The sequence below is a fragment of the Neodiprion virginianus genome, chromosome 1 (genome assembly GCF_021901495.1).
Source record: "Neodiprion virginianus isolate iyNeoVirg1 chromosome 1, iyNeoVirg1.1, whole genome shotgun sequence".
NCBI classification, from domain to species: Eukaryota; Metazoa; Arthropoda; class Insecta; order Hymenoptera; family Diprionidae; genus Neodiprion; species Neodiprion virginianus.
The window spans coordinates 35,969,568-35,995,688 of NC_060877.1; the positions used below are offsets into that span (position 1 = coordinate 35,969,568).

General features: G+C 37.6%; 1 protein-coding gene across 10 annotated transcripts in view; it reads left to right on the forward strand.

Annotated features, from left to right (window-relative positions):
- LOC124305725 (potassium/sodium hyperpolarization-activated cyclic nucleotide-gated channel 2) overlaps window positions 1–26,121 on the forward strand; it is a 165,824-nt gene that overhangs the window by 130,732 nt on the left and 8,971 nt on the right. The window contains exons 6-16 of one of the 10 annotated variants that reach the window (XM_046765429.1): window positions 2,133–2,296; window positions 2,961–3,097; window positions 4,151–4,294; window positions 7,972–8,046; window positions 16,407–16,514; window positions 19,950–20,099; window positions 21,082–21,300; window positions 22,160–22,306; window positions 22,424–22,541; window positions 23,299–23,587; window positions 25,442–25,616. In XM_046765429.1, the coding sequence (XP_046621385.1) occupies window positions 2,133–2,296; window positions 2,961–3,097; window positions 4,151–4,294; window positions 7,972–8,046; window positions 16,407–16,514; window positions 19,950–20,099; window positions 21,082–21,300; window positions 22,160–22,306; window positions 22,424–22,541; window positions 23,299–23,587; window positions 25,442–25,616 (1,726 nt within the window). Of the gene's footprint in view, window positions 1–2,132; window positions 2,297–2,960; window positions 3,098–4,150; window positions 4,307–7,971; window positions 8,047–16,406; window positions 16,515–19,949; window positions 20,100–21,081; window positions 21,301–22,159; window positions 22,307–22,423; window positions 22,542–23,298; window positions 23,588–25,441; window positions 25,617–26,121 lie in introns of those variants that run through there. The other 9 variants (XM_046765438.1, XM_046765450.1, XM_046765446.1 and 6 more) reach the window with 9 other exon arrangements.

Genomic DNA, 26,121 nt, shown 5'->3' on the forward strand with positions numbered 1-26,121 from the left:
AATCCGCGCACATCTCGGGGATAAAATTGGGCTGACCTTGTCGGGTAATTTCACAGTTTAATGGCGAAGAAGCGATCCTTCGGTGAGATCGGTTCTCTCTTAATTTTTTTTAATCATCTCATTGCCTTTTCTCAACCAGGCATCGGCATATCACCGTTCGTTCTTTATAACGCTCGCTTACATGAGATTAAAGAATTTTATAGCCTTACGCTCCAATTCGGATCCATTAAACGAACGGACGCTGACCGCTGGTCAAGATGATGACGTCACATGGTCCCTTGACCCGTCGAACGAGCGGAAAAATTTCGCGATTTTTACTTTCATTTATTTTCGTTTGCCATTTTTGTTTTCCTCTTACTTCTTATTACTTTTTTCCCTACACGCTGTACGTACATTGTATACGTATACCCGCGTATTTCAGGTTATCAACTATTAATGGGTAACGGTATGGATTATACGAATCAAAACTACAGCTCGTATATTATACCGTAAAATTTACTCGTTTATAGGCCTATTCGCAGGCTGAACGATATACGTATAATAAGAGCTCAGATCACGAGAATCAATTCGGAACAGACACCTAGAATAAATTAAACCGCTTTCAAGCCGCAGAGTATTAATGTCTGATCGTTCAACCCTTCAATATTAATTCGTATACTCGATTATTGATCGGCCAAATTCTCAGCCGAAAACGATCTTCTCTTTTCTCTGCTTTTGAAGAAATTTCGCTCCTCCGAAATTTGAGTTTATTCTTTTTACTTTATTTCATTCGCAATTCCGATGTAATAACAATTGCACTATTCTATTCTATTATTTTTCAACCTGATTACGGTTCTTTATTCTCATCCGTCGTTTTTAAAATCGTATCTCTCTTCAGTCGCGGTCCTCAAACGTGACAGACGTCTTAACGAAACGCACATCTCGACACGTTTAAACGCATATTCAATTCAACGATTGGCTGCAGCGATACGCGTGACGAATCGAAGTCGAGAGGTAAAAACAAAATGTAAGGTAGTCACAGATGTTCTTAGAATAGTGAAAAGGATGACGCGAGCGGCGGTACCAAAGTGCAAATGTGCAAACGTCACCGTTTTGTCTACACCGTTTTTTCCCCGCATTGACGCCATTATTATTGTTCTCTCTCTCTCTCTCTCTTTCTTTCCGTGTGTTTAACTCTTTTCACACACGCTGTCGTACTTTAAAATTGAACGTCCGCAGCGCGTGAATTACCCCGCCTGCATACCCTAGGGATATGGAAAAGGTTGTAGGTTGAGGATACTAAAATCCATAGAGCAATAATTTCTCTTTAATATCCTACCGCGCGCTTCGCCCTTTTCTCTGCAGGCAGTCAATAAAAGTAAACTCCCGCATTCGCTAGCCGTAGATCATGCCTATATGGATCCAGGATTTAGCGTCGCCGTACGAATATCCACCATGGCTTACATTGTTTAAATTACGAAACGCATCACCCTCCACTCAATAACGTCAGGTGTACAATCCTGCAGTAAAACGAAAAGAAATTCAAGCTCAAAGCAAATACACCATCGAGTCAGGTATCGATCCTTAGATCAATCGGAATTCATCGAGTCCATTATTTCAAAAATAAAATTTCTGCTCTTTGTAATTAAACTTTACTACATCCGGTGCATCTCTGTTGTTACGGTTTTAACTTTCAATTGACTCACTTGAAAATTTTATGCCTGCGATATCATAAAATTACTAATTTTCTTTCCCTTCTTTCCCTTCAAAAATAATATTACAGTTTTGAAAAGATGGAAAAGGAAATCGAGATGATAAAAAATAGAAACGATACTCAATGTTGTTTCGAATTACGCAGAGGCACAGTAACTAATCTGTGTTTTTCCCCACGATAATTTACCTTCGCAAATCCGTCGTTACACGATGCAATTCTGCGAAATCTGACCGCACCGCACTAGTGGGGAAAAGAAATATTCCACCGGTAAAATTTTTACCCGAATGTGAACTTGCCTGACAGATATTCGTCGCGTTGTACTAAAAATTCGGGCCAAATTTAATTCTGATTGTATATGGATATGTGTAAGTTAACCTTCTTCAACAAAAATTAGCCGTATTAACCACCCGTTAATTTAAATTACGTTTTCTGATTTCAGATTTTACTGGGATCTTTGTATGCTTCTGTTGCTCGTCGCAAACTTGATCATTCTACCGGTTGCCATTAGTTTTTTCAACGATGATCTGAGCACCAGGTGGATAGCCTTCAACTGCCTTTCAGACACGATATTTCTCGTAGATATTGTCGTCAACTTCCGGACGGGTGAGTTTTATATTAAATTTCAGGTTATCGGCGGTGCAAAAATTTTCCTGTCAAGGAAATTCGACTCCTTAAATCCGGCCACTCGATCTCTTTCTTTCTTCCGCCTCTCTCCTTCATCGGTTGAATTCTTTTCTCAACAGCGACGGTGGGAGAAAAAAAAATTGGCCACAAATTGCACGCTTGTTATTTCTTTTCTCCAGTTGTAAAAAGAGCTTGAGAAGTCGGGGAAAGAACGTCGGGCGAAGGAAAAAGAAAAAGTGGTTTGAAAATTGGCCAAATTTTTTTCTCCTGTGGGAGGAATCTGCACTTGAACGGCATAATATTATTCGGATTTATCTTTCTGCTCCAGCAATTAATTGGATATTAATGTTCCCGCTGTATAAAAATAACATTTGCTTTGCCGTTCCCCCGCAGCCATGCCTGATCTGAAAAAATCACAGCTGAGCATAAATCTGCTCGCTGCAGCGATATTTTCCGAAGCTGTTTTCACCACCGGAGATATTCAGAGTCAAGTTTTTTTACACTAAAGAAAATTATAGCCGCTCGCTGATTTTCTTACCTATATTTTTCTACTTCGGTAGATGCCTTTCACTTTTTATACTTTTGCTTTCTTGACAGAGAAAGAATTACGAAATCAAACATGTTATATTTTGCATCGTTTCAGGTATCATGCAGCAGGACAACGCCGAACAAGTGATCCTGGACCCGAAGCTCATCGCTAAGCACTACCTCAGGACGTGGTTCTTCCTGGACCTCATCTCATCCATACCTCTCGACTATATTTTTCTCATATTCAATCAAGTGAGTAAACAATTCACCTTATACTCACCTGCGATCCTGTGAGAACGCTCGAGGAGATATTTCCTCAACAATTCCTGGATACGCATGTTTGTTATTTTCCCCATTTCATCATGCCTTTGACGTCAAATAACGGGGCCTCGATTCGCTTGAAAAACATTCTACCACAGCTCTCGACTTTGCGATATTTCTTTATACTCATGAAACTCGTGAATCTTCAACTACGTATAAAAATAATTTTACGCTGATTTCATTTCAACAGCGGCATATTATTTCTAAACTCGTTTGAAAATGCTTAAATTTTTACAAGGAGGAACATTTTTAATCCCGCACGACGTCGTCGGTTGCAAATTTTGGGTTCTCTGTAATATCCAAGAAACGAGCCTTCGGTATTGAGACGATATTGTTTTAGTTATTGTTCGAATTTTTCTCAGGATTCTTTCCGCTACTCATCGCGAATTTTTTAATCCGTCTTCTCTCGTTTCTCAACTTCCTGTTCGGGCGGTACGACCCGTTAGTCCTTAATTTTGCTACGATCCTCTCGCTCGATTCCTGACCCAACCCAACCTAATCTCCGAAGCAAACTAACTCCACCTGTTCAAGCTTCAAGCATTGGCTATGCATAGGCTGAGCCTTTCGTGGTGTCCCGATGCGGATATAATATCGACATGCATAAATGTTGTGACAAGGGATTTTACATTGTAAAACAAGCCGCGATCATTTATACACATATATATTTCACTTGCTGTATCGGTTATTGAGCTTTTTTCTAACGTCAAATAACGACTAAATTATTCTTGCCATTCGATTGTTTGGTCTGAAATATCGCTCGTTGATGAAAAAATTTCGAAAAGAATCGTACGAAAGAAACAAAATCGCAGGTGTGTGCGGTTAACGGCGGCCATGTTGATTTTATAATACAGCCTCCGACTTCGCGCGTGACTTTGAAAACTTTTCCGGAAACTATCAATTTGCCAAAAACTTGTCGACGCTACTTCGTCACGTGGAAATTTCCTTTTGTCTCGATGTTGTTTTTGTATAACTCTTTCGCACAAGTTTCAGGACTTCAGCGAGTCGTTGCAATTCCTGAACGCTGGACGTGCCCTTAGGATTCTAAGGCTGGCCAAACTTTTGTCGTTGGTCAGGTTACTTCGTCTCTCGAGGCTCGTTCGTTACGTTTCGCAATGGGAGGAGGTTTATGTGAGTACCTAGACATTTTTCTCATTCGTATCAGCCCTCTCGTTTTTAATATACATTTATATAATATACATATATTTACGATCGTACTATATCTATACCATACATATAAATATACATATAAATATACAATCCTGTGTAAGTTAAGTTAAATTTACCAGCAAATTTAGCGTATAATGTATGAAAATTGACTAGCAAGCGATTGCATTTGCGCAATGAAGCAATTTTTTTTTTTACAACTGCAAAATTGCTACCGAAGTCCGCGGTACTCAACAAATACAAACCGTATATACATATAATTAGGTATGCCAATAATCACGTTTCCTATAAATTATACAGCACAAGTTTTGCACCCAAGTCCAAAAGTCGTTTCGATAACGGCAACGAGCGTCCATATCATCGATCATGGAATACGTACCTATTTGTTTCAATCGATTACTTGTAACGAAATATCTAAAACTACGTCGTGCGAACGTTGAAAATTAATTGTCGTTCATGTTTGTTTGTTTTTTTTTTTCTTTTTATAGCAACAAACTCGGTATCTTGTTTCCATCCTTCAACATTTTGATGTTCCTTTGTTGTTTACCTTAACAATTCGTGGCTAAATCTTACTATATGGACTTTCCTTCACGGTTATATTATACCACAAGGATTTGGTAACATAAACTAAGCTTATTTTCACCAGATTAAATTTGCCACAGACCGAAAACTGAATTTTCTTTTCCGGCAACATTGCGATACAATCATACAAACGTCCGTTAAAAGCATTTTGAATCAAATACTTTCAGAAGCGCTGTTTAATTACACTACCGTAATTAAATTTCACCAATATATTATTATTCACGTATTATCCGTAGATTTTCACAATTTATCGTAAATCGACGTTTTGCATAAATGTGTTTTATTATCGCCAGGTACAACAATTGTACGCACACATCCGAATCAATGCATAACGATTTGATTAGTCGGCGTATAATTATATATTTGAACAGGCAATTAATCAATATCGTAGGTAAAAAATCGTAGATTCTGTTTTTTTCCGTCGTATTCTTCTCTCTTTCTATGTTCTTTCTTCTCTTCACTTTAGCGATAAAACGTTTCTTTCCTTCCACTTTCCTGTTCATTTTTTATTTTTCAATTTTTTTTTATTTTCACCTCTCCCTTTACAACTCTTTTCGCGAACCTCTTCTCTCCAAACACGCCGAGGAACGCGACGAGAGGTCGAAATACATAATTCAAAGTTTAATCAAAACAGCGTCGTATCACGCACCTACCCCAATTTTTTTTTTTTATTTTTTATTATATTCAACCAACCGAGACGCTGTTTCAGGCCAAAAATACGCACGGATGAAACATTATTATTTACCTATATTCCAGAGTCTCTCATCCCTCAAATATCTCTTTCCAAGTTAAACCTACTTATTTCTCGATTCGTTCCGACCTAAAATAACCAATCGTTAACTAAATTTCACCAAAAACTGTTACGTCTAATTTTCGACAATCCTTTCGAATTTTTATTTTATGTATTTTATTTTTAAATTTATCCTTCTTCTTTTCAGACATATGTAAGAATCCTTTCTAGAAATGAGTAATATGTTCTTTTCAAACGAGCGCAATGGATATAGTAATAATGATAATCGGAATCCGGTTTCTCGTACGTTACGTCCGATCGGAAAGTCTCGTGCAACGGAAATAACTGCAAAAGTATCGATTTCCGTTACTTGTGTGTACAAACACTTGTAGGCAGAACGGTATCGTGTTGAACACACCTCTGCGATCCGTCCTTAGATTTGTAATACAGATAGATGCCAGCCGCTCGTGCATCCTGAGAAATATGTTCGTATTTCCGCAATGGAGAAAAAGGGCTGCGGATGGCAGCCTGACAGAGGCTTTCAGTTCTCTTTGAAATAAAGCCTTTGGCTAGCTCGCTGTCTGGCTGTCTTGAACAGTTTTCTTCGCCAATTGTTGAAGTATTGTTGAACGACGCAGGCGAACCGTAATCGACCAATTCACGTAACGCTCGTCGTTTCTCCAGGATATTATACGCGGCGATATTGTTGCAGCAATAAATATATACGCAATTGACGATGAAAACGTGCGAGGAAATTCATTTCTTACCATCAAGTTTGCAGCGGTTTTTCACGTATAATTTAACCGATCGGTTGTTTGTGACAAATTGGGAAAATCGAGCCGCGATTCTTTTAGTTTCTTACTTTTTCGACTTGCGTTTCTATAGAGTAAATACTCGGTGAATAATGACTAGAAAATAAGAAGTACCTACACTTGGGGAGAAATTAGGGAACAATGATTGACGTCATTTTATCGCAAGTCGTAATCCGTAATTAATTTCGCGTTTGAAAAATGACAACAGAGCCTTCGAAGATTTTTCGCCTTGTGCATTATAATCGCGACTCTCTGTTTCTTCGTTTTTATTTACAGTTTTTCCAATAAAATTAATTCCTATCGCCTCGAACGGTGATAAAAGTCGTAATAATTTATTACACGAGCGCGGTTGGGATAGAATAACAGAATAAGTTACAATTTTTTCAATTATGTTACATCGCATAGCTGTTGCAAAACCGGTCAGATTGCTGCAGAGATAAATAAACCGCGCCTGTCACTTTTTTGGCCATTATGCAATTTATTCAATCATTGCCTTATGATACGCAAATTGTAGATTCAACAAAATAGTTCTATTCGTACTCTCGTCGAAATTTAATGAGAACATCGAGGCGTTTCACGTTACCTGTAATTATAATTATAGTAATCTACAAACAACGATGTTAAGCTTGATAGACTATGTTGATGAGTTTTCTTTTTGAATTCGTTAGCATCCCTTCATATCTCTGTCTTTTACTCTTTTTCACTCTATTTCTATCTCTCTCTTTGTATCTCTCGCTTACTGTATCGCGATATATTTAAAGTACAGACCAACGAACCAATTGTATGTAAATACATCTTTTTTTGGTTCTTAAAATTTTGTTGTACTTTTATTTTTTTTATTTTTTTTCCCTCTCCATTTTTTCATCTCTCTTCGATCTAGTCGATGTTCGCAAACTTGAACATTTTCATACCTGTATTTTATACATCGTTACTCGGTCAAAGAACACGATAAGCTCCCCCCCGCCCTCCACCCAAGCCCCGAAAAAAGCAAATGACACATTCTCAAGCAAAGTATCAGCTCACAGTCGAATCTTAGTTCAAAAGAATCGAAAACAAATTGCCGATTGCACGAAAACGTTTCATCAAAAACGAAAAAGACGAAACTCTGTTTTTTTTTCCCCTCATTTCCGGTCCGTGAATAATTTACCGACGAAGGCTTTGGATGAGAAGGTGTCAATTCTTTCTCATAAACAGTCTTACAGGTGATACTCGCGGCGATGTTAAAATAATATAATTTACGTAGCCGAATGAGGAAATAATGTTTGTACGCACATACGTATATTGACGTATCGATGTATCGACATTATCGACGTGCTGATACAACATGTATAGGTGTATGCATGAGTATGCGAAAGAAGGGAGAGTTAGGCATTGAAAGTCGAGGAGTCGTCTAATGATAAAATAACAACCTATTTACACGTCTTCCAAACATTGCGGATACCCTCTCACCTCCACCTGGATGAACATACGTGGAACACGATCCGAACCGTTCGTGGGGTTTCGAAAACACGGAACAGATACCACTTTACCAACAGCCGGAGAGGCACTACGAGCGTCGGGCGACTCCGCCGCAACCAGACCGAACCAGCAAGGTGTGCCTGTCAAGTACCCAAAACCAAAAAACACTCCCACGGAGTTGAAAAGAATCTTGATAACAAAAAACAAAACAAAAACTGACCAGTCCAATCCAACGACACCAAAAAAAAAAAAAAAAAAAATCATCACTGTATATGCATACACGCGGGAATGTTATACGTTATATATTGTATATAATAATATATACACGTATATTATTATATATATGTATGTAATAGATAATTACACACGTTTATGTACAGAGTGTGATTTTTCTAGCAGTCACTTATCACTTACCCGTTCCCAATTCACGTTACTACTACTGCTACTGCTAATACTACCATACGACGTGTACACCAATATAGTGTATTAGAGAGTTTTGCTTCATCGAGACTTTTCCCCCACGCAACATCGTTCCGGTCTTTTCAATCCTGTGCCACCATGTCCTTTTTGAACATAGACTGAAAATCGTTTTCAAATACGTCAACGGTCGCGATGATCGATCTTGATCTAATCGAATACTCTTGATCGTCGAGCACTGTTCTGTTTCAAATGCACGCTGCAAGCAACCGAACTCGGTGTTCGATCTCACGTTATTCGAATTTCAATCGAAGAAGGGTGTAATTGATGCTTGCTCATTGACCCTTGCAGGGTGCGGGTTCTTAGACCTGAGAAAAAATTAAAGTCTCTGTTGTTGAGTCGCAGCAAACGGTGTTGACGAACTCTGTACTAAACCGATACGGACTACTGAAGGATTTGCAAAAAATTTCGCTGCGTTTTAAATCGGGTTCAACAGTGTCTTGTGGCTCTTTTGACGTGGGATGCGATAATATTTGATGGTCGTTGAAAAATTTAATAATCCATTTTTGTTTACAGGACAGCGTTTCGCGGATAATACTCGGGAGAATTCTCAGAGACGAGCTCGCGAAATGAATCTTTTTCTCTTTAAGTCGGACTTTTGCGAGGCCGAAAATGCTTCGATATCGTTGAAAAGAAACTTCGCGAAACCACGTTGCGTTAAATTTTCACCATTGATGATCACCGCGTGCGACGAATCACGGCGATCTTTAACTCGATCCAACTTGTTCCGATATCGTGCGAAAATAAATAGACCGTCGAGTTGACAGAGGATCCAATCCTCAACCCTTTTCCTATAAAAAAAATCCTTCCTGGGACTGATGTGTTTTGACCGTTGTTATGTTCGTCAGGTTTTGTTGGAATCTTCATCTAAACTAGGAGTCTAACGAGTGTTCGATTAATATAGTTATTGCAAAATCTTTCACGTCCAAAAAGTCGTTATTTCGTCTCAATAAATCGCAATTCGAAACGTGACGTCTCACGGTTTCTTAATTATAATTATTATCGCTCTCTCCGTCCGTGCGTGTTTTTCCTTCGATCCTTTTATTCGTCCTAAAATAATTTTCTTCGGGGATAAAGAGAGAGAGAAAGGAAAAAAAAAAAAAAAACAAAAAAAAACCCCAAGCACGCGATATTAAATTGAGGAAGAATTTGGACGCGAAGGATGATTTGCAAGTGTTGGTTGGTCTGGCAAGAGTAGGGCTGCCTGTAAGTGTCATAGGTGTAATCCCTGCCCGGAATTTGGCAATGTGACCGTGTCAGTGTGCCCCTGTTTTTTTAGTTCTGTCTTTGCTTGCTGTTACTATACTCGTTGTTGTTTAGCTGCCTGATTTGCTACCCGTTTATTTTTATAATTTAAACTTTCCGTTAGGTACCTGAGTTGTATTATTGATCGTTCACACTTGATCGTTCGTCGAATTTGCCTTAAACCGACCTTTTTCACCCTAATTCCATATTTTGAACGAATTTTTGCCCAGCTCCTTCGTGCCGAGTTTTTGGGTTATTTCTATTTTGTTACTGTTGCTTAATTACACGTATTATTTTTACAGGATAATTTTTTGTCTCGCTAAAAATTTTTATTTCCTAACGCTGCTAATCCGTCATGATTACATACGTATGTTATATATAGTTGATAAGAAAGCACGACGATTTTATTATGCTTAGGTATATTATGTAACGCATAGAATATAATATGTACGGAAATTCGACCGATAATCGAATGTCTTCACGAATATCGATGTCGACGAAATATATAAGAAATAAGTATTCTACGATAGTGTTCGATGCGTTATACTAAGCGATACAAAAATCATCAAATATTATACGACCAAGTATCCGTTTGGATCAACATCCTGTTTGAAGTTTCACTTCGTTAAAAATATGATTAAAAAAATTATACCGAAAGCTCGATTTCTCGGTTACAAATTTACAAGCCTCATGATATTGTCCAACATGTGTTAACATTAACATCGATAACCGAAGTAACCGGGGATTCGATCTATTCTCAATATACGTTTAAATTTAACCTTGTATACGCAAGATTTATACAGACATTACCCGTGTAAATATTAATTTTTTTCCATCGGTCCGTCAGTTATCCTCGATTCTTACATAAACGTCGGGGATTATCTAGGCCGAACATATTTCCGGTAGAATAAAAAATGACTTGGCATTTAACAGGAGCCTGTCACCGGGCAAAATCGTCATCAACAAAACTCGCTCGTTTAATTTCACACACATCCGTATCCACATGTGTGGATTAATTCGATAGCTGCTAATAGCCAAGAAATTACTCGTTACGGTTCTTCTTTAACTTTATTTTGCTTTTCTTTAAACTTGAATACGAGCCGTTCTTCACTCGCGTATTCGATGTTGTCAGAATATGAACGTCAATTAATCGTTGTTGTCATTACTCGATTCGCTGTCATTCCTTGATTACACATAATGACACTTACGTTGCCAGGCGTGACGTGCCGGTGAATAACTAGTTTCCACAACTCTCCACCTAATATGCTCGATCCTGAATATATGCTCATTTATATTCCGATCGGCTGTAACAGCTGTCGATATGTGTGTATTCATAGAGTGAATGGAAAATTAGCTTCGTCGGGTATCGAAAATTCAGTCAATCTTCTTCGTCTAAACAGGTCTGAAAAATCCTTCTGCTCTATCTTTCGTAATATCCGATGTTTCCGGCTCGACTGAAATTACTTTCTTTTTTTTTTCTTTCTTCCTTCACCTTCATTGGTACTTTCAGGGGTGAAATCAGACGTAAAATTTAGCAGCAAATTGTTGAGAAACAAATTTCACGTTTCGGTTTGTTTACGATGTTCCGATCGTGGACGCATATCTTGAATCTCGAACGTGGCAAAAAACGCATTTCGATAAAACAATTTCGCTGTTTGTCAATCCTTGAAATACAACCGTGCGAAATTCGGTAACTAACCCGCAAGACGTCGGAGATTAAAATCATCGGTGATCAAGGCGAGGAATGAGATCACCGAGTGCTAAAGTTTGAGTTGATCCTTTCATCTTTAATCGTCCGGAGGTGAAACACCGCCTGGGCTAAAAGCAACGACGGCGAATATCTTGTTAGATGGAATTTAGAAGTGGAGGAGTGATAACTTCGTGTGAATAAAGAAGGAGATTGACAGCTGCAGCAAGGGAGTCTTTATCGCAACATCGCTAACGCTTCGAATTACGCGACGAGTATTTCAAAGAGAATTCTAGACCAAAGACCTCGAATTCGAGACTTGATTGATCCAATTTGTTCGCGCATGGGTAAAAATCTTGGCGTAGACGCGACGTCTCTGGCAAACTCTAAATTTTTCAAAATTCATTCGCGGTATAAACGAAACTGCGTTGTAGAAAATCTCTTTCGGACACCGCGTCTGGCTTTGAAGATTTGCAAATTTGCAAATCTGTCCGGAAACTAGTTCATTTTTTTTTTTTTTGTATATCTTTCGTGATATCGATCTGCACGCTTTGTCGACATGGCCAAAGACCAGACACAACTTTTGTTTATGACTCTAACACAGTCTCTTCCATTAAACCACCATCGTGATCGATTGTTTACAGTTGTAATTACAACATTAATTACCACAGATCATCTCGATGAGCGTCGCCAGTAAGAAAATCTGTATCCGGAAGTAAGAGTAAAGCAATAATAAACCAGATTATTAATTCTTTACTCTCATTTACAATACCGTCTAAATCGTAATTTAGAGAAAGAGAAGAATTCGTTTTGAAAAAATCACCAGCAATATTTTTATTTCCGCCAGTTATGTAGGGAACGCGAATTAACGTAAAAAAAAATAACGTACGAGAAAAGGTTTTATAGCCAGAACATTCAAAGTGCTTGAAATGTGGTATTTTTAATCGATTTTAATGATTTTCATACCCAAGGCGGATCAGGCACAAGGAATAGTTCCAGTTTTCTAATTCTCTTTTTATGCATTATAATAAAAATTGGCGTGACATGTTACGTGTTCGCCGCAGCCACGATTGATCGAATCTGGACAAGATGGTATCCAAGACCACGTTCTAATAAATATTTGTCTTTCCTATACCGTGAATATGTGAAAAGGTCAAATACCTTGAAGCAGCCCATCGCGACTCCCGTTGCGAGGCATGAAATGAAAATCAAATAGAAACGACGCCGCGACGATAAATGCCTTGGCAATACCGAAACCAGTGTTATAATTTGAATGCGTAACACGTCGAGCAAATTTGTTCTCATTCACGAAACTGGTTCCTCTGCAAGAGAATGTTTATCGGCTTGTCGAAATGGCGTGTTCGATGAAAGGTGCGACAAAATAATTACCGTACAATTTAGGACAGTCTTGTGAATGTAGACAGGTTTATGTGTTATAAATATTTGTCAGGCTTCAGCGTGCAAGTTGTTCAAGATGACAAAAGACGAATTCAAATCCATCTCAAATTTCTACTTCGTTTCGAATATCCTGCCGGATTGTAACAACCCATTGCAAGACAATTACGGATGATGAAAGTATTGCTTTAATTTTTTTAAATTTTTTCCATCACTAACGAATATGCATTTTTATTCGTTTCTTTCGTTTCCTTCGGGTATAAATACTTGTTGGCCGATTCGTTGAACTAGATAGCACAAGTGAAAAAAGTATAAGCCGTAATGCACGTGCTACGAAACCCGATTACGAGTTTAATTTTTATTACCGGTTGAGCCTATTCGTCGGTCTGGTTTATCGTTTAAATACGTTTCGGTTTTTATTTATATTCTATTAATTTTTTACCACATTTTATTTTTAATCCTAGAATAGTCGTTGAAGTTATTGGAAGGTTTTTACAATTACATATATATATATACACACATTGTATAGAAGTTCGAGATAATTAGTGGTTTAGAAATTTGTATTACGATACATTTATATAGCGTTTAAAATAATTTGACATGTGACTGGTTGTGCATTTGAAAGTTGTTTAGGAAGGATCTTGAAGAGTTCGCTACGGCCTACGTGATACCTTATACATAATTTACATTAATATTTATATAATTGCATGTGCAATTTCGGTGTCAGATTATATTTTTATACTACATATTGCATACAATTATATGCCAATGACAATGATTTGATATGTGTATTATACATGATAACATTTTATATTCGATAGGTTTTCATCGTATTAATATTACATAGTATAGTCGGAAATCCTTGCTATGAATTCTACTTCAATATCTGACATATATATATATATATATATACAATCGATGTGTGACCTGCCTCAAGTGCTTTCATACTGTCTGATTCTCTATCGCATCTTGTTAACGCGCTTAAGGCTGGTTTATGTCTATCCGTCTGTGTATTGTATATCCTATTTTCACCGGCTCACGATCGATTCACGCTTTACTTTGAATCCAAAGTCGATCGTGAGCTCATCGTCTAAATTGAGGTGGTATTTCCTGACAAAAAAAAAAAAAAAACCGCAAACGAAAAAGAAAAAAACAATACGGTGTGGTTCTCTTCTTCTGATTTATTTCTGAAAAATAATAGTGACGGAAAGTCTGTAAAGCAGACTCGAATTGACTAATTATACTCAACGTCAATTATCGTGTCTCATACACACTAAACATGTGCTACACTATTTTAACACATACGTACATATGTGTGATATATTTATATGTACTTTCGGACAGAGACATAATCATTTCTAACAGTTCGGTCAAATTTTATGTGCAAGTTGACCAACGACTGAAACTTTACGAGCAATTTTACGATGAAAACGTTTACTAACAATAATTGCTTGTATTTATTATACTACTGCTATCTACTAACTGTTTAATTGAAAATTTAGGAAACGAATTTGTTTCAAAGTGGTTGAAGGCCTGCATGACTGTGTTTTCAATGAACTCAATCGGCGAAAAGTAAGTGCAACAAGTGAATGAAAAAATTATAGCATCATCATTACACGATACCCTTGATAATTATTTACAGTATCATTGTCTGTATATTAATCGTTACTAATTAATGTTGCGTGAACCGTGTGTAATAACAGTTTATAATATTTGGTCGGTAAGCCGGTTAATAATTGGCGGGCAGATGTTACACTGTTTTACTTCTTCTACATGTGAATCCTCGTCGTTTCTATCTTTTTCCTTCTACTCTCTTTCCAGTCTTTCATTGAGCATTTCAACCACTTTCAAATGCTCGATCTGTTTAATAAACACACAAAATAATAACGCATATATACACTTACATGCGGATTTTGAACACCGCTTCAACAACCGTTAATCTCAACAATTTTCTTCTTCTTTTATTTTTTTTTTTTTTTTTTATATTATTATTCTATTAAATTTTCTTCTCCTTTACACGCGCCGTGATAAAATAATATATCAGAGTTTTGTCTGTAATTTTCGGTGGCAAACGCAAGCCGAATGTCTCATACACACGCACATTCATTATACGACCAATCACTACTTTAACGATCCCTCAACATGAATGTATTTATCTTTCAACACGGGCCGCGTTTTTTTTTTTTTTATATACTGCGAAAAGGATCTGATAACAATTTACAACGTACGCGAATGTCTGGAAGGTACCTACTCGTCTTTTTCACTTTTATTTTTCAATTTTGAACCAGCGCAAAGATTTGCGGAGCGATTATTATCGTTGTGTTCATAGTAAGAATACATGCAAAAATAATATCAACCTTTTCACAGTATATTATATCATACGTAATTTACTGAACCCTGTTTCTCTCTCTCTCTCGTTTCATTTGTTCATGTTTACGAAAAGTAAATGGAGAACACATACACGTACACACGCAACACACACAGGTGAATTCCTTTCCAATTTTTGGAAACTGTATTGAAGCGAGTCGCCTATTAATCACGGAAAAAGCGCTTGCGCTTATAGCTTTGGCGCTTGGGCTGTCGAGGCAATAGAAATATAATTGTTATAACAATGTGCCTATATTCAAGCATCAAGTCCGTACGGATTAACATAAGCTTTGTAAGAATGGCTTGCCTCTCATGATGGTCAACTTGTACGAATTGCAGGTTTAACGATGGCACGATTTTTTTCTTTTTTTTTTTCGTTCAATATCGTACAATTTTTTTCATTTCATCAACGTGTGGGAAAATTTCATTTAATAAAAAATCAAGTCCAGAAATGTGAATCAATATCAAACGATAAATCCGTTTTACAAGAACACAGTGTCAAAATTTGCCAATTTTTTTTTTCCCCCCTTCTTTTCATATATTGTTTTCTGGTAAGGAATAAAAATTTATCTTGGCATTGAAAATGAAAAGATTCAAACATGTTGCAGTATGTTGACAAATAGAATTTTGAACATCTCGAAATGTGAGTTAACGATAAGTTGCACGATAATATTTGTCTACGAGTCGTTAGAGAAATATACATAGATATTTTTACTCGTTCTATCTAATTTGTCCGTCTAAAATCAAGTCGAGCAAACATACTTTTGTTTACCAAGGTGTTCAGGTCGGTGGATTATTACCCACGTGACGTATGTACCTACATGCATATATCGTTAACGTGTTGAAAGTATACTTACTAGGGATTTTTGAAAGCTTTGAACGGCATAAATTTTTGGGTCGAATGCGTGGCGATGGGCGATGGCAAAAGCAGGAGCTTTCATTGACTTCTTCACAATCAAGCTGTGCATACGACATTGTATTATTATACCGTAAATCGTTGATGTTGCACCGGACTGTTTTTTGTACCTTGCGTAACGCCATGCATATATTAATAATACAACGTAACTTACAAACTATCCATATATGCGTAATGGTCACTTACACAGCGAGTTACTAAACTGCAATGCGTATCTCAACTTATATTATATCTAATTGTTGAACTCTTACGCTATTTCGAGGACTAACAAATTTATCTAACGTAACCTATTACATTATATACATAATGCAGCAGCCGTGCTCTGTTCTTCTCCTGTATTTCTGTGACCTTCTGTGACCTGTCTTCCTACTATGTCGTGCTACGTTCCGGCTTTCTTTTGTTTCTAGATATTGCAGAACCTACAAAAAAAACGCACTGAGCGGAGGGGGCGCCTAAGCTCTGACAATATGAATAAAAAGAAGTCCGGTTTCAGCAAAAGCAACCTTATTTTTAAGGTAACCTGCCTTAACGATTGGGCAAGCTCTCGGCCCGTTCAATCCCTGGTTCGACCTCTCTCGCGTCACACCTCGAGCTTTCAAAATTGATGAATAACTTTCGAAGATCTAACGAATTCACGTTCGTGTAACTATGCTAACGATTGACTTTATTCTCGCAACAATCACACGCCGCCGATGAGAAGAAACAATCCCAGTCGCGATTTCTTCAAATCTCAATAAAAGATCTTCATCTGTTTTGAAACCACAGGCTTACGACGAGACGGAAAACTCCTCCCAGGGTAGTGCAGGAGAGAGCCGCCCACTGATTGGCTCGTTGGTTTATATTTAAAAAACGTTCGCTTTTCTCCGTCGCATTCCTGCAGCTATAGGTCATGCTCTCATCACAATCGACGCCGCCTAGCGAATTCGCGAAATTTTACTTCATCCAAATCACTTTCCGTATGGTTGACCGTTCTTCCATCACTTATACCGCACACCTCGAGACTTTGACGCGTCGTAACATTTCAACCATTCGTCGAAACTGGACTGTATTTTTTACCGACATTCTAACCGAGTGAGATAATCAGAATCGTCCGTCAATAATGGGATAAATTATGAACGCTAGGCGGTGGACGTGCCTTTTTAATCGCGCATGCGCGTGGGCGTCCCTTCTCCACCGTAAGCTCGCCTATCACACATCGCTCGCATTAAAACTGGTGAACAAAAAAAAAAAAAAAAGAAAAAAGTAACAAATAAATTTTATACAGAATTGGATATAAAGTGTAAAGCTGCTTTCCCTGTTGCCGCTCTGTGATTAGTCCTCTCGCTATATCAAGCTTATTGCCTTCATTGGCTGTTTGTTGTGTGCTTTATTGCTTTATCGCTTGGCTTTTTGCTTGTATTCGTCGTTTTTGTCGTTGGTTTCAGAAAGTGTGTATGTATATGTATGTATACGCATATACACATATACATTCACACGCTTATAATATACGTATAACGTTTCTCAACATACACCCAAGCATCACCGAGGATCTTATTTGTTCATTTGATCGTTAGTTTTTGGTATACCATTTGTAGCACATAACCACGTGTAACATTTATAAATGTTACGATTATATAGTACTCGTCTCTGTGTCCTTTTGTTCGGTTTTTCCCCCCTTTTGATTAGACGAGGTAACGTATACATGTACTCTATAAGTGTGAATTACCATAGCAATACCATCTCGTTCAATTAGTGTAGTTACGATCCAATTAAAACAAGTACGGCGTTATACATATATACACAGAATCACACGTATTAGGTAAATGTGTGATCAATTATCTACCATGTTACACGTATAGATTAATGTTTAGCAGTTGGATACCCTACTTCACATATACACACATATATATATATATATATATATATATATTGTGTATTCATCTCTATACATACTCACGTAAATGTCTTTCCGTTAGAAACGAGTAATAATTGACGACTGCACGATAAAATAATGTCCGTATACGATTCTATGGTAACTCCGTCTCTCTGTCTCTCTATTTCTCGGTACAAAAAATCTCCGACGTATACAATTACACCCAGTTACTTAACATTAACCTGTGAAAAATCACTGACATTACGCAAATTTTCAAAATCCCGGCATTGACTGCAATTGGATCAAAGCCAAGTTCATTTCATAGCGAGAAAGAAAACGAAACCCTCCCGAGACATGCGGTGACACCGAAGTAATTAACTCCAGTCTCTCATTAGCTCGGAGAAGGTAACCCTCAGGTGTCATGGCGTGAGGAGGCGTGACTGTTTCAGAATTTTTTACATGGTGAATATTGGGTAACTGAGGGAGCAAAAAAAAAATAGAAAAAATAAATAAATAAAACGTACCTAGAGAGAAATAAAAAAAGAAAAAACCCAACACCATCAACAATAAACAGCAACAACAACCACAGCTGTTATGTTTTGTCGCTTGAAGTTGCCCGCGAGGTGCCACCACCCCCCTCTCAGCACCTAAAGGGAGGGAAGTCACTCTCAGGCACGTTCGCGTTAAATATCACACAACCTGTCGAGATGGAATTACGACGTGATCATTTCGTGTAATTCCATTTGATGCCTTCCTAGTAAAATTTGTTAATATCATCGTCATCGTCATTACCGTCGTGGTCGTTGTTATTATTATCACTGTTATTACCGTTTTACCCGTAGTTGTTTTACGCATAGCGTTGACTAACCAGATACAAGGGGCGTATTCAGACCTGACCCACTCTAATTGCTAGCGTAAATCGTATACGTATACCTATTTTGCTTTCAACCTTTGACCTGCTATTCGCATCCCTGCAGACAGGTAATACATGCACCTTAACGATGCATCCGTCGTCATCGATACCCCGTGAACACGTTTCACGCCACCTGCAACGCTATATTATCGTTGATACCGTCCGGGTCGAGGTCGAGGTCGAGGTCGAGGTCGAGGTCACGGTCGGACGGCCTTTGTATCTGTGGCAAAGACACTTTTTAACATACGTTTATAATCGTTTGTTTATTTTTAATTTACCGTATAAGTACATGTGTGTGTCTTGATTGGTTTGACTATTTTTTGTCAACTTTTTGAATTTACTTCTAATTTACCATATAAGTACATTATGTGTGTTTTGATCGTTTAACGTTTTTGTGGTTTTAATGTATTCTATATAGAATTATTAAACCTTATACATTTGTCCGATCGTTTTCATCTTCTTTCTTTACTTCTTTTCTTTTCCCACGCATACGTAAATTGTGTCTATTAGGTCTATCATTGTTCGGGTCGTTTACCGTGCATCATGCATATATACTATACGTACCTATCATCGGTATGTTCAAACCTTATTACACACACGTTATATAGCCGTATTTCAGTGTACAAGATCTTGAGACGAGGAAATTTTTTTTTTTTTTTTTTTTTCATCACAATAATTGTGTATTTTTTTGTCATTTTACATGTACTGCATGCACTTTCAGTTTTACGTCGATAATTCGGTTTTTTTTTCTCTCTCTCTCTTCTATTCTCCAACATCAATGACAGTGTACAGTTTACAAAAGCGGTGAAAATTTGATCCATTCTTCGTCGATCGTTTGATTTAATTTCTTACTCATTCTCAATATTTACATAAATCATACGTTTACTCTACGATAAAAATTTATCTGCTCAACTGGTTCGAATGAAATTAGAGATCAAATTTTGACAGCGGCCATTTGTGTTTCGACGATAATACATATATCTACATATACATACATATACATGTATAAGGTGGCTTCGAAATTCAAATATACGTGTGTATGTATGTGTACATGTACACGTGACGATTTTACTATGATGACTGGTGAGAAAAACTCGACGTTATACACCTATACTATGCCTAAAATACCTTAGGTAGAATGGAAATAATTGGTTAATTGCTAAGACATTTCCCTGTTGTTGACAGTTCCTGAATATGGCCTCGGTGTTTATGAGAATATTCAATCTCATCTGCATGATGCTGCTCATCGGTCACTGGAGCGGATGTCTACAATTTCTAGTTCCCATGCTGCAAGGCTTTCCGAGCAACTCTTGGGTCGCCATTAACGAATTGCAGGTAACTAGATGTTTCATTATCAAATCATTCGGAAAAAAGTCACTTTCTTTCCGTTCGACGTGAATTATTATAAAATGGGATTTTATTTGCACAGCTACCGTGAACCCTAACGGATATCTGATAAATATTAATAGAGTGGGTGTAAATTACGGTACCTACCGTTGGTTATGTGAAAATCGGAACCCTCGGTTACCGCTTCGATGCAGAAGCGGCCCGAGCCGCGAGGCAATCTAATTCGCCTAAAATATTTAATCAGCCTTGAAGTTTGCGCGATGGCAAGCTAGAGCAAGCAAGAGAGAGACGAATCGCTCGTGGTTCCTGAAGGATTTCGTCACGAATGTGTGCACAGTAGCGACTGCTCGTATATCCGTGTAGTTTGAATATCGCCGTTGGCATTCATTAATCATACGACGATGTCTATCCTCGAAAACCGGCGGTGACGAGACTGCGAGACATCTGCGTCTCATCTTCTCAGACTTCTTACAGACATCTCTGTGTGTAAGTTTGCACGCACACGGTGTTAGGCTTTTTAAAGTAGGTATGCACCGGCAGGACTGCGTTGATGAACAGCCACGTCAAGTCCGCGTGGGAGTTTAGAAAAAAATTTTAGACAAGTTTTACCCTGCTGTTGGTATCGGGTTTCTCGGCTCCTAGACGGTTCTTATTGCCGCGTCTTCTTTTTACTGTATTTTACCATATAATTAATCTTGCAAGTACCACACTTTTAGTTATTCTTACGAATCGCACGCGACGTCGCATAAATTCATGTCAGGGTAGAGAAAACAGAGAAACGTTTTCTTACACTTTTAATTCTACGAACATTTGTGGTCTCACTTTTCGTTACAATCATGGTAGATGAATTGCTCTTAAAAGGTGACCGAATTGCTGAGCAATTTCTAATGATTTGAATTCTGTTGTTGTTGTTATTAAGATTTTATTGCTCTTTGTTCGAATTGAACGTATCGACATTTCTATTTTTCAGGACTCGTTTTGGTTAGAACAATATTCATGGGCGTTATTCAAGGCCATGTCGCACATGTTGTGCATAGGATACGGAAGGTTTCCACCTCAGTCACTTACGGACATGTGGCTTACAATGCTCAGTATGATAAGCGGGGCGACGTGTTACGCCCTGTTTCTTGGTCATGCTACAAATTTGATTCAATCCCTCGATTCGTCGCGAAGACAATATCGCGAAAAGGTAAGTTTTCACGTAGAAAATTCACCATTGCCTGGATGAAGCGTTCACGGGTAACAAGCTCATGCAAGTTATCCAATCCAAGAAAGCTTTGATTTCCTCGTTTTTTTATACCGCGATGAGATCTTGAAAATCGAAGTGAACGTCTTTCATTACATGCGGTATAATGTACCCATTGCATTTTTATTAGCAAACTTTTTCCGTCTAGTTCGCAACGTACCTGCAGTATTAGGCATACGACGATACATGATTATGCATGATGTAAACAATACAAATGAATAATACTTGTAAATGTCATGAGATAGCACGAATTTGCTAAATTGAAAGTCTCCGTTGCACGCTAAGAAACTATTATGAACTCTGGTCACTTAAAACGCGTACGTAGATCCATATAAATACGTTACGCGAATGTTGATTTGTTGATGAATAATTTTTTTTGCCTGATTAAACCTCGTTAGTCGTCTCTTTTTCTCTGTTGAATTGAAGAGAAATTGTCAACAACTTCTTGCTATCACCTTTCTCGGGTTTCATAAGTCCGCAGATGTGTCTCTTTCAATTCCGAACAATTCAAAGATGACGGAGACACTCTGGTTCACTTCACGAAGATCTTTTTAAATACGAACATAAACGTCGTGACATATATTAATCGAAAACTTGGCGCAATAGGCGCTGCAGGAACTAGTATCAAAATGTTTTTGCCATAGTTTTTGTTATAGTTTACGCTTACGGTGTTCTACATTGAATCGTTATAAAGTAAAACAAAGACAACTCGTAAAACGCTCGATTACTTGATTCAATTTATACGGATAATTTTGTGGAGTGAACTAATTTTTTGATCGGGGATAACTTGTTCTCGGGGTAGGTGAAGCAAGTGGAGGAGTACATGGCGTATAGAAAGCTGCCCCGAGAAATGAGGCAACGGATAACCGAGTACTTCGAGCACCGATACCAGGGCAAGTTCTTCGACGAAGAGTTGATCCTTGGCGAGTTGTCGGAGAAATTAAGAGAAGTATGTCGATCCTTCATTAACTGGATAATAATTACACTGATTTCTCACAGCTACATTTATAACACTTGATATCATTTATCCCGAACAATAATCGACGACGCTCGTATGTTTTCACAGGACGTAATAAACTACAACTGCAGATCACTCGTGGCCTCTGTGCCTTTCTTTGCGAATGCCGATTCGAATTTCGTTTCGGACGTCGTTACAAAACTGAGATACGAAGTCTTCCAGCCAGGTGAGAAAACCGGAACGGTGAAATTATTCAACCTCAATTGGTTGGGCAGTAATGGTTGTGGGAAACGTGCAACTCTAGGGAGGATGGACCTTAAAATAGGCAGCTCGGACGAAAATAGATAAGAATTGAGTAAAAACGTGACCTACTAACGATGCAAGACTAAAATTCTTGCTCGATCTGAAGCTTGTGAGATTTGTTTTCTTTCGGAATGTTGTATCACGAGTTGTAAAAGTGTCTTTTTTCACGATATAAACGATTCTTCAAAAGTTCTAAGCATGCACAATCAAGATGGTGCTTTGAGATAAAGATTTTATGCGATTCTTTCAAGAAACGAACTAGATTTGATCTCTGTTTTTTTCTTTTTTCCCTTTTGATGTTCATCCTCTGTACAATTATCTTTTCAATTTACGTATATAGAAAATTAAAAATATTTCATCGAATTAAGCAAGACAAATTCTTTACAACGAACACATGCTGCTCGAATGTTTGCGATATATTTGTTACAAACGAATAAAACTGCTAGTAAAAATTCAAAATGGCGGTGCTTAGCACACTTGGCATTTTATTTCAACTGTACGATCGTTCTCAGTTCTAACTACTCAATAAGCGCTATGTCACGCCAAACAGAACGATGGCAAGAATAATTTGTGTGCAGTGTCACCTTCGAATGAAGCTTGAACACTGAAAAATTCAACTTTTAAAATTGCGTCGTTCATGTCTTGGCCATGTTTTAATGCAATGGTAATCCCTGTTCTAGGAGACATAATCATCAAGGAGGGTACGATAGGTTCAAAAATGTACTTTATCCAAGAAGGAATAGTGGATATCGTGATGGCGAATGGGGAAGTCGCAACGTCCCTCTCGGATGGTTCATATTTCGGGGAAATATGCCTGTTGACGAACGCGAGACGCGTTGCGTCAGTGAGAGCCGAAACTTACTGCAATCTCTTCAGCCTCTCGGTGGATCATTTCAATGCAGTATTGGATCAATATCCATTGATGCGAAGGACCATGGAGAGCGTTGCCGCCGAGAGGTATAAGCTTTGGTTAGGTTTGTTTTATCGAGTTGGTGTGCTAATAGATGTTTTATCACTTCGTTATTCGTCTCATTCGTGAAAATTATTCCCCTCCATCCCCCCTTGCCATGTGTCTGTAGTTTTTTGCTGTACAAAATTTAAAGTCGATACGCAGGCTGCACAGTGAACCCCTAATTCCCTAAAAATACCCAATATTTTTTGCTTTTTCTATAAGGGCTTCAAAACTGAGGGTTTCCCCTAAATGTACGCTAAACCACTTAATTTCCAGCCGGTTACCTTTTTTCGTTAAGTAAAATACTCCGTAAAAAAAAAAAAAAAGAAAAAACCACGGATCTTAAAACTCTTTTATTTTACAAAACTATCTATCTTACGTTTTAATTGCGTGTCGTTATATACGGAATAAGTATCAAGTACAGGTACCCCAAATTATTTTATTCCTACATTTAGTTGGAAATATTAACATTGTTCCCCGGCATTAAATTAATTTTTTCAGTCCAATTTAGTTTATTCAAAAACAAAATAATTAAAAAACATGAAAAATTTCAATTTACCTACTTTATATTCAAAATTTCTATCGCCCGTGGCACATGTCAATATTATGCGAAAATTTTCACATTTACAGAGAATGTTTTTTTCATTAATATGAATATATTTTCGGGGTGCAGCCGGACAAATTCCAGTATGACTGAAATAACGGACACACTCGCGTACATCTAATTTTGTTCTATTTCGTCAGTGCTATGAGATAATATTGGTACTATAATATCCCCCTTTTCTTTTACAAAGCCTCCCTCATTTCCCCTAAAATTACCTGGCTTGAGCACTGTGAAGCCTGGAAACGTCTATTTGCTCTCACGTCATTGCCCGACCACCTTCATTCGAATAATGAACTTCCTTAATTACACGGAAAATATTTTTGGAGACGGAACTGACGTTTTTGTATTTGGAATTTTTTACAAAACCAAAGTTTAATTATAAATTTCTGTCTGCGTATTTACATATGCGTAACAATATCCCAACAATAAGTCATTTTTACTGTCGGTACTGATGATGAATATTAGTTTTGATTCGATCTTGATTAGTCGTATTTTTCAGTAAGTTATGCAGTACACGATATCATTGCAGTTAACAAAGATCCATCAGAATTGCCATTAATAAAGGATGTTTATTGTTCGCATAGTTGATCATAAATATTATTGTGTGAAATTTTGAATTTCTTAGCATCTAGTTTTCTTTCAAAATCGCTTATGTAGAACGATATTAATTTTGCACTTTCGTTTCTTTAATTTGCAAGAAATTTTTAGATCGATCTAAATGTGTTACAACAAAATTTTGATGCGCAACGTGATAAAAAAAATTCTGGCGAAACTTTACAGTTCAAATTGTACTTTCGGTATATTCGAATATTTCGCGTTCAAGTATAATTGTAGAGTAGTGTGACATCAGTTTATGATCCAATAACGTTGCAGAATCACTAAAGCAATTAATCCCTGTCACGTACAGTGCGACGTCACATTTCAATTGGAAATGTGTTCTGCAAGATTACCAAGTAATCAAGGTGTAATCAAAACAAGCCAAATCAGATCATCGCACAGGTCGTTAACTCTACTGTAATGGCACAATTTCATTTGTCTCTTACGAACAATGTTCCAATGCACACCCGGATTTCCGTATGTGCAGCTCTTAGAACGCGATAATCCATATAGTATACAATACTTAGTGAACCACATAGCGTTTATTTTCAAAAAACGATTTTGTAACGATCATTGACCAGCGAGTATGCCATATCTCTGATAAATTAAACAAACCTGTCGGTTATTATACGCGCAACACTCCCTACGCTTAAACGAGCTCTTATTTCAGGTTGAACAAAATCGGCAAGAATCCAAATCTGGTAGCTCATCGGGAAGAGGATTTGGGCAGCGAGTCCAAAACTATCAACGCAGTCGTCAACGCGTTGGCTGAGCAAGCTGCTCACGCGAGTGCCAGTGAAGAATCGGTTCGTCTTTCCAAATATCGAAATCATTTTCCTGTTTTGGTATGTTAGCTATTATCGTTGCTTTTCGTCTTTTGTTACATCCGTTAAACTAGATCTCAATACAACGCACGTATCATTTTCTACCGAGTCTACGGTATCTCCAAACTTATAAAATTAAAAGCAAGACCAACTCTGTATAATTATGTGTTACATGTTCTGAGCTATTCGTTGTGTGATAACAGCCTATATTGGCGTTGTTTTGTGTATCTGACTAAATTTTTTTCTATCTTGACAGGTAAATTTAATTGCTAATTTCTGCTTGCTTATTATTCAACATTTCATCGTACATAGGTTTTTCAGAATTTTTACCGCATGTTATACACTAACAATCCTTCGTTTTAATTTTCGCAATTATTAGTATCCTTGACTAATCCTTACAAATTTTATTTCGTTTTGTCTTTTACATATTGAGACGCGGGAAAATTATTTTCTGCGCTATCTTTGTTAATAACTCTACTACCTTATGGCTTTTGACAAGAAGTAGCACAGAAAATAGAATTTATGG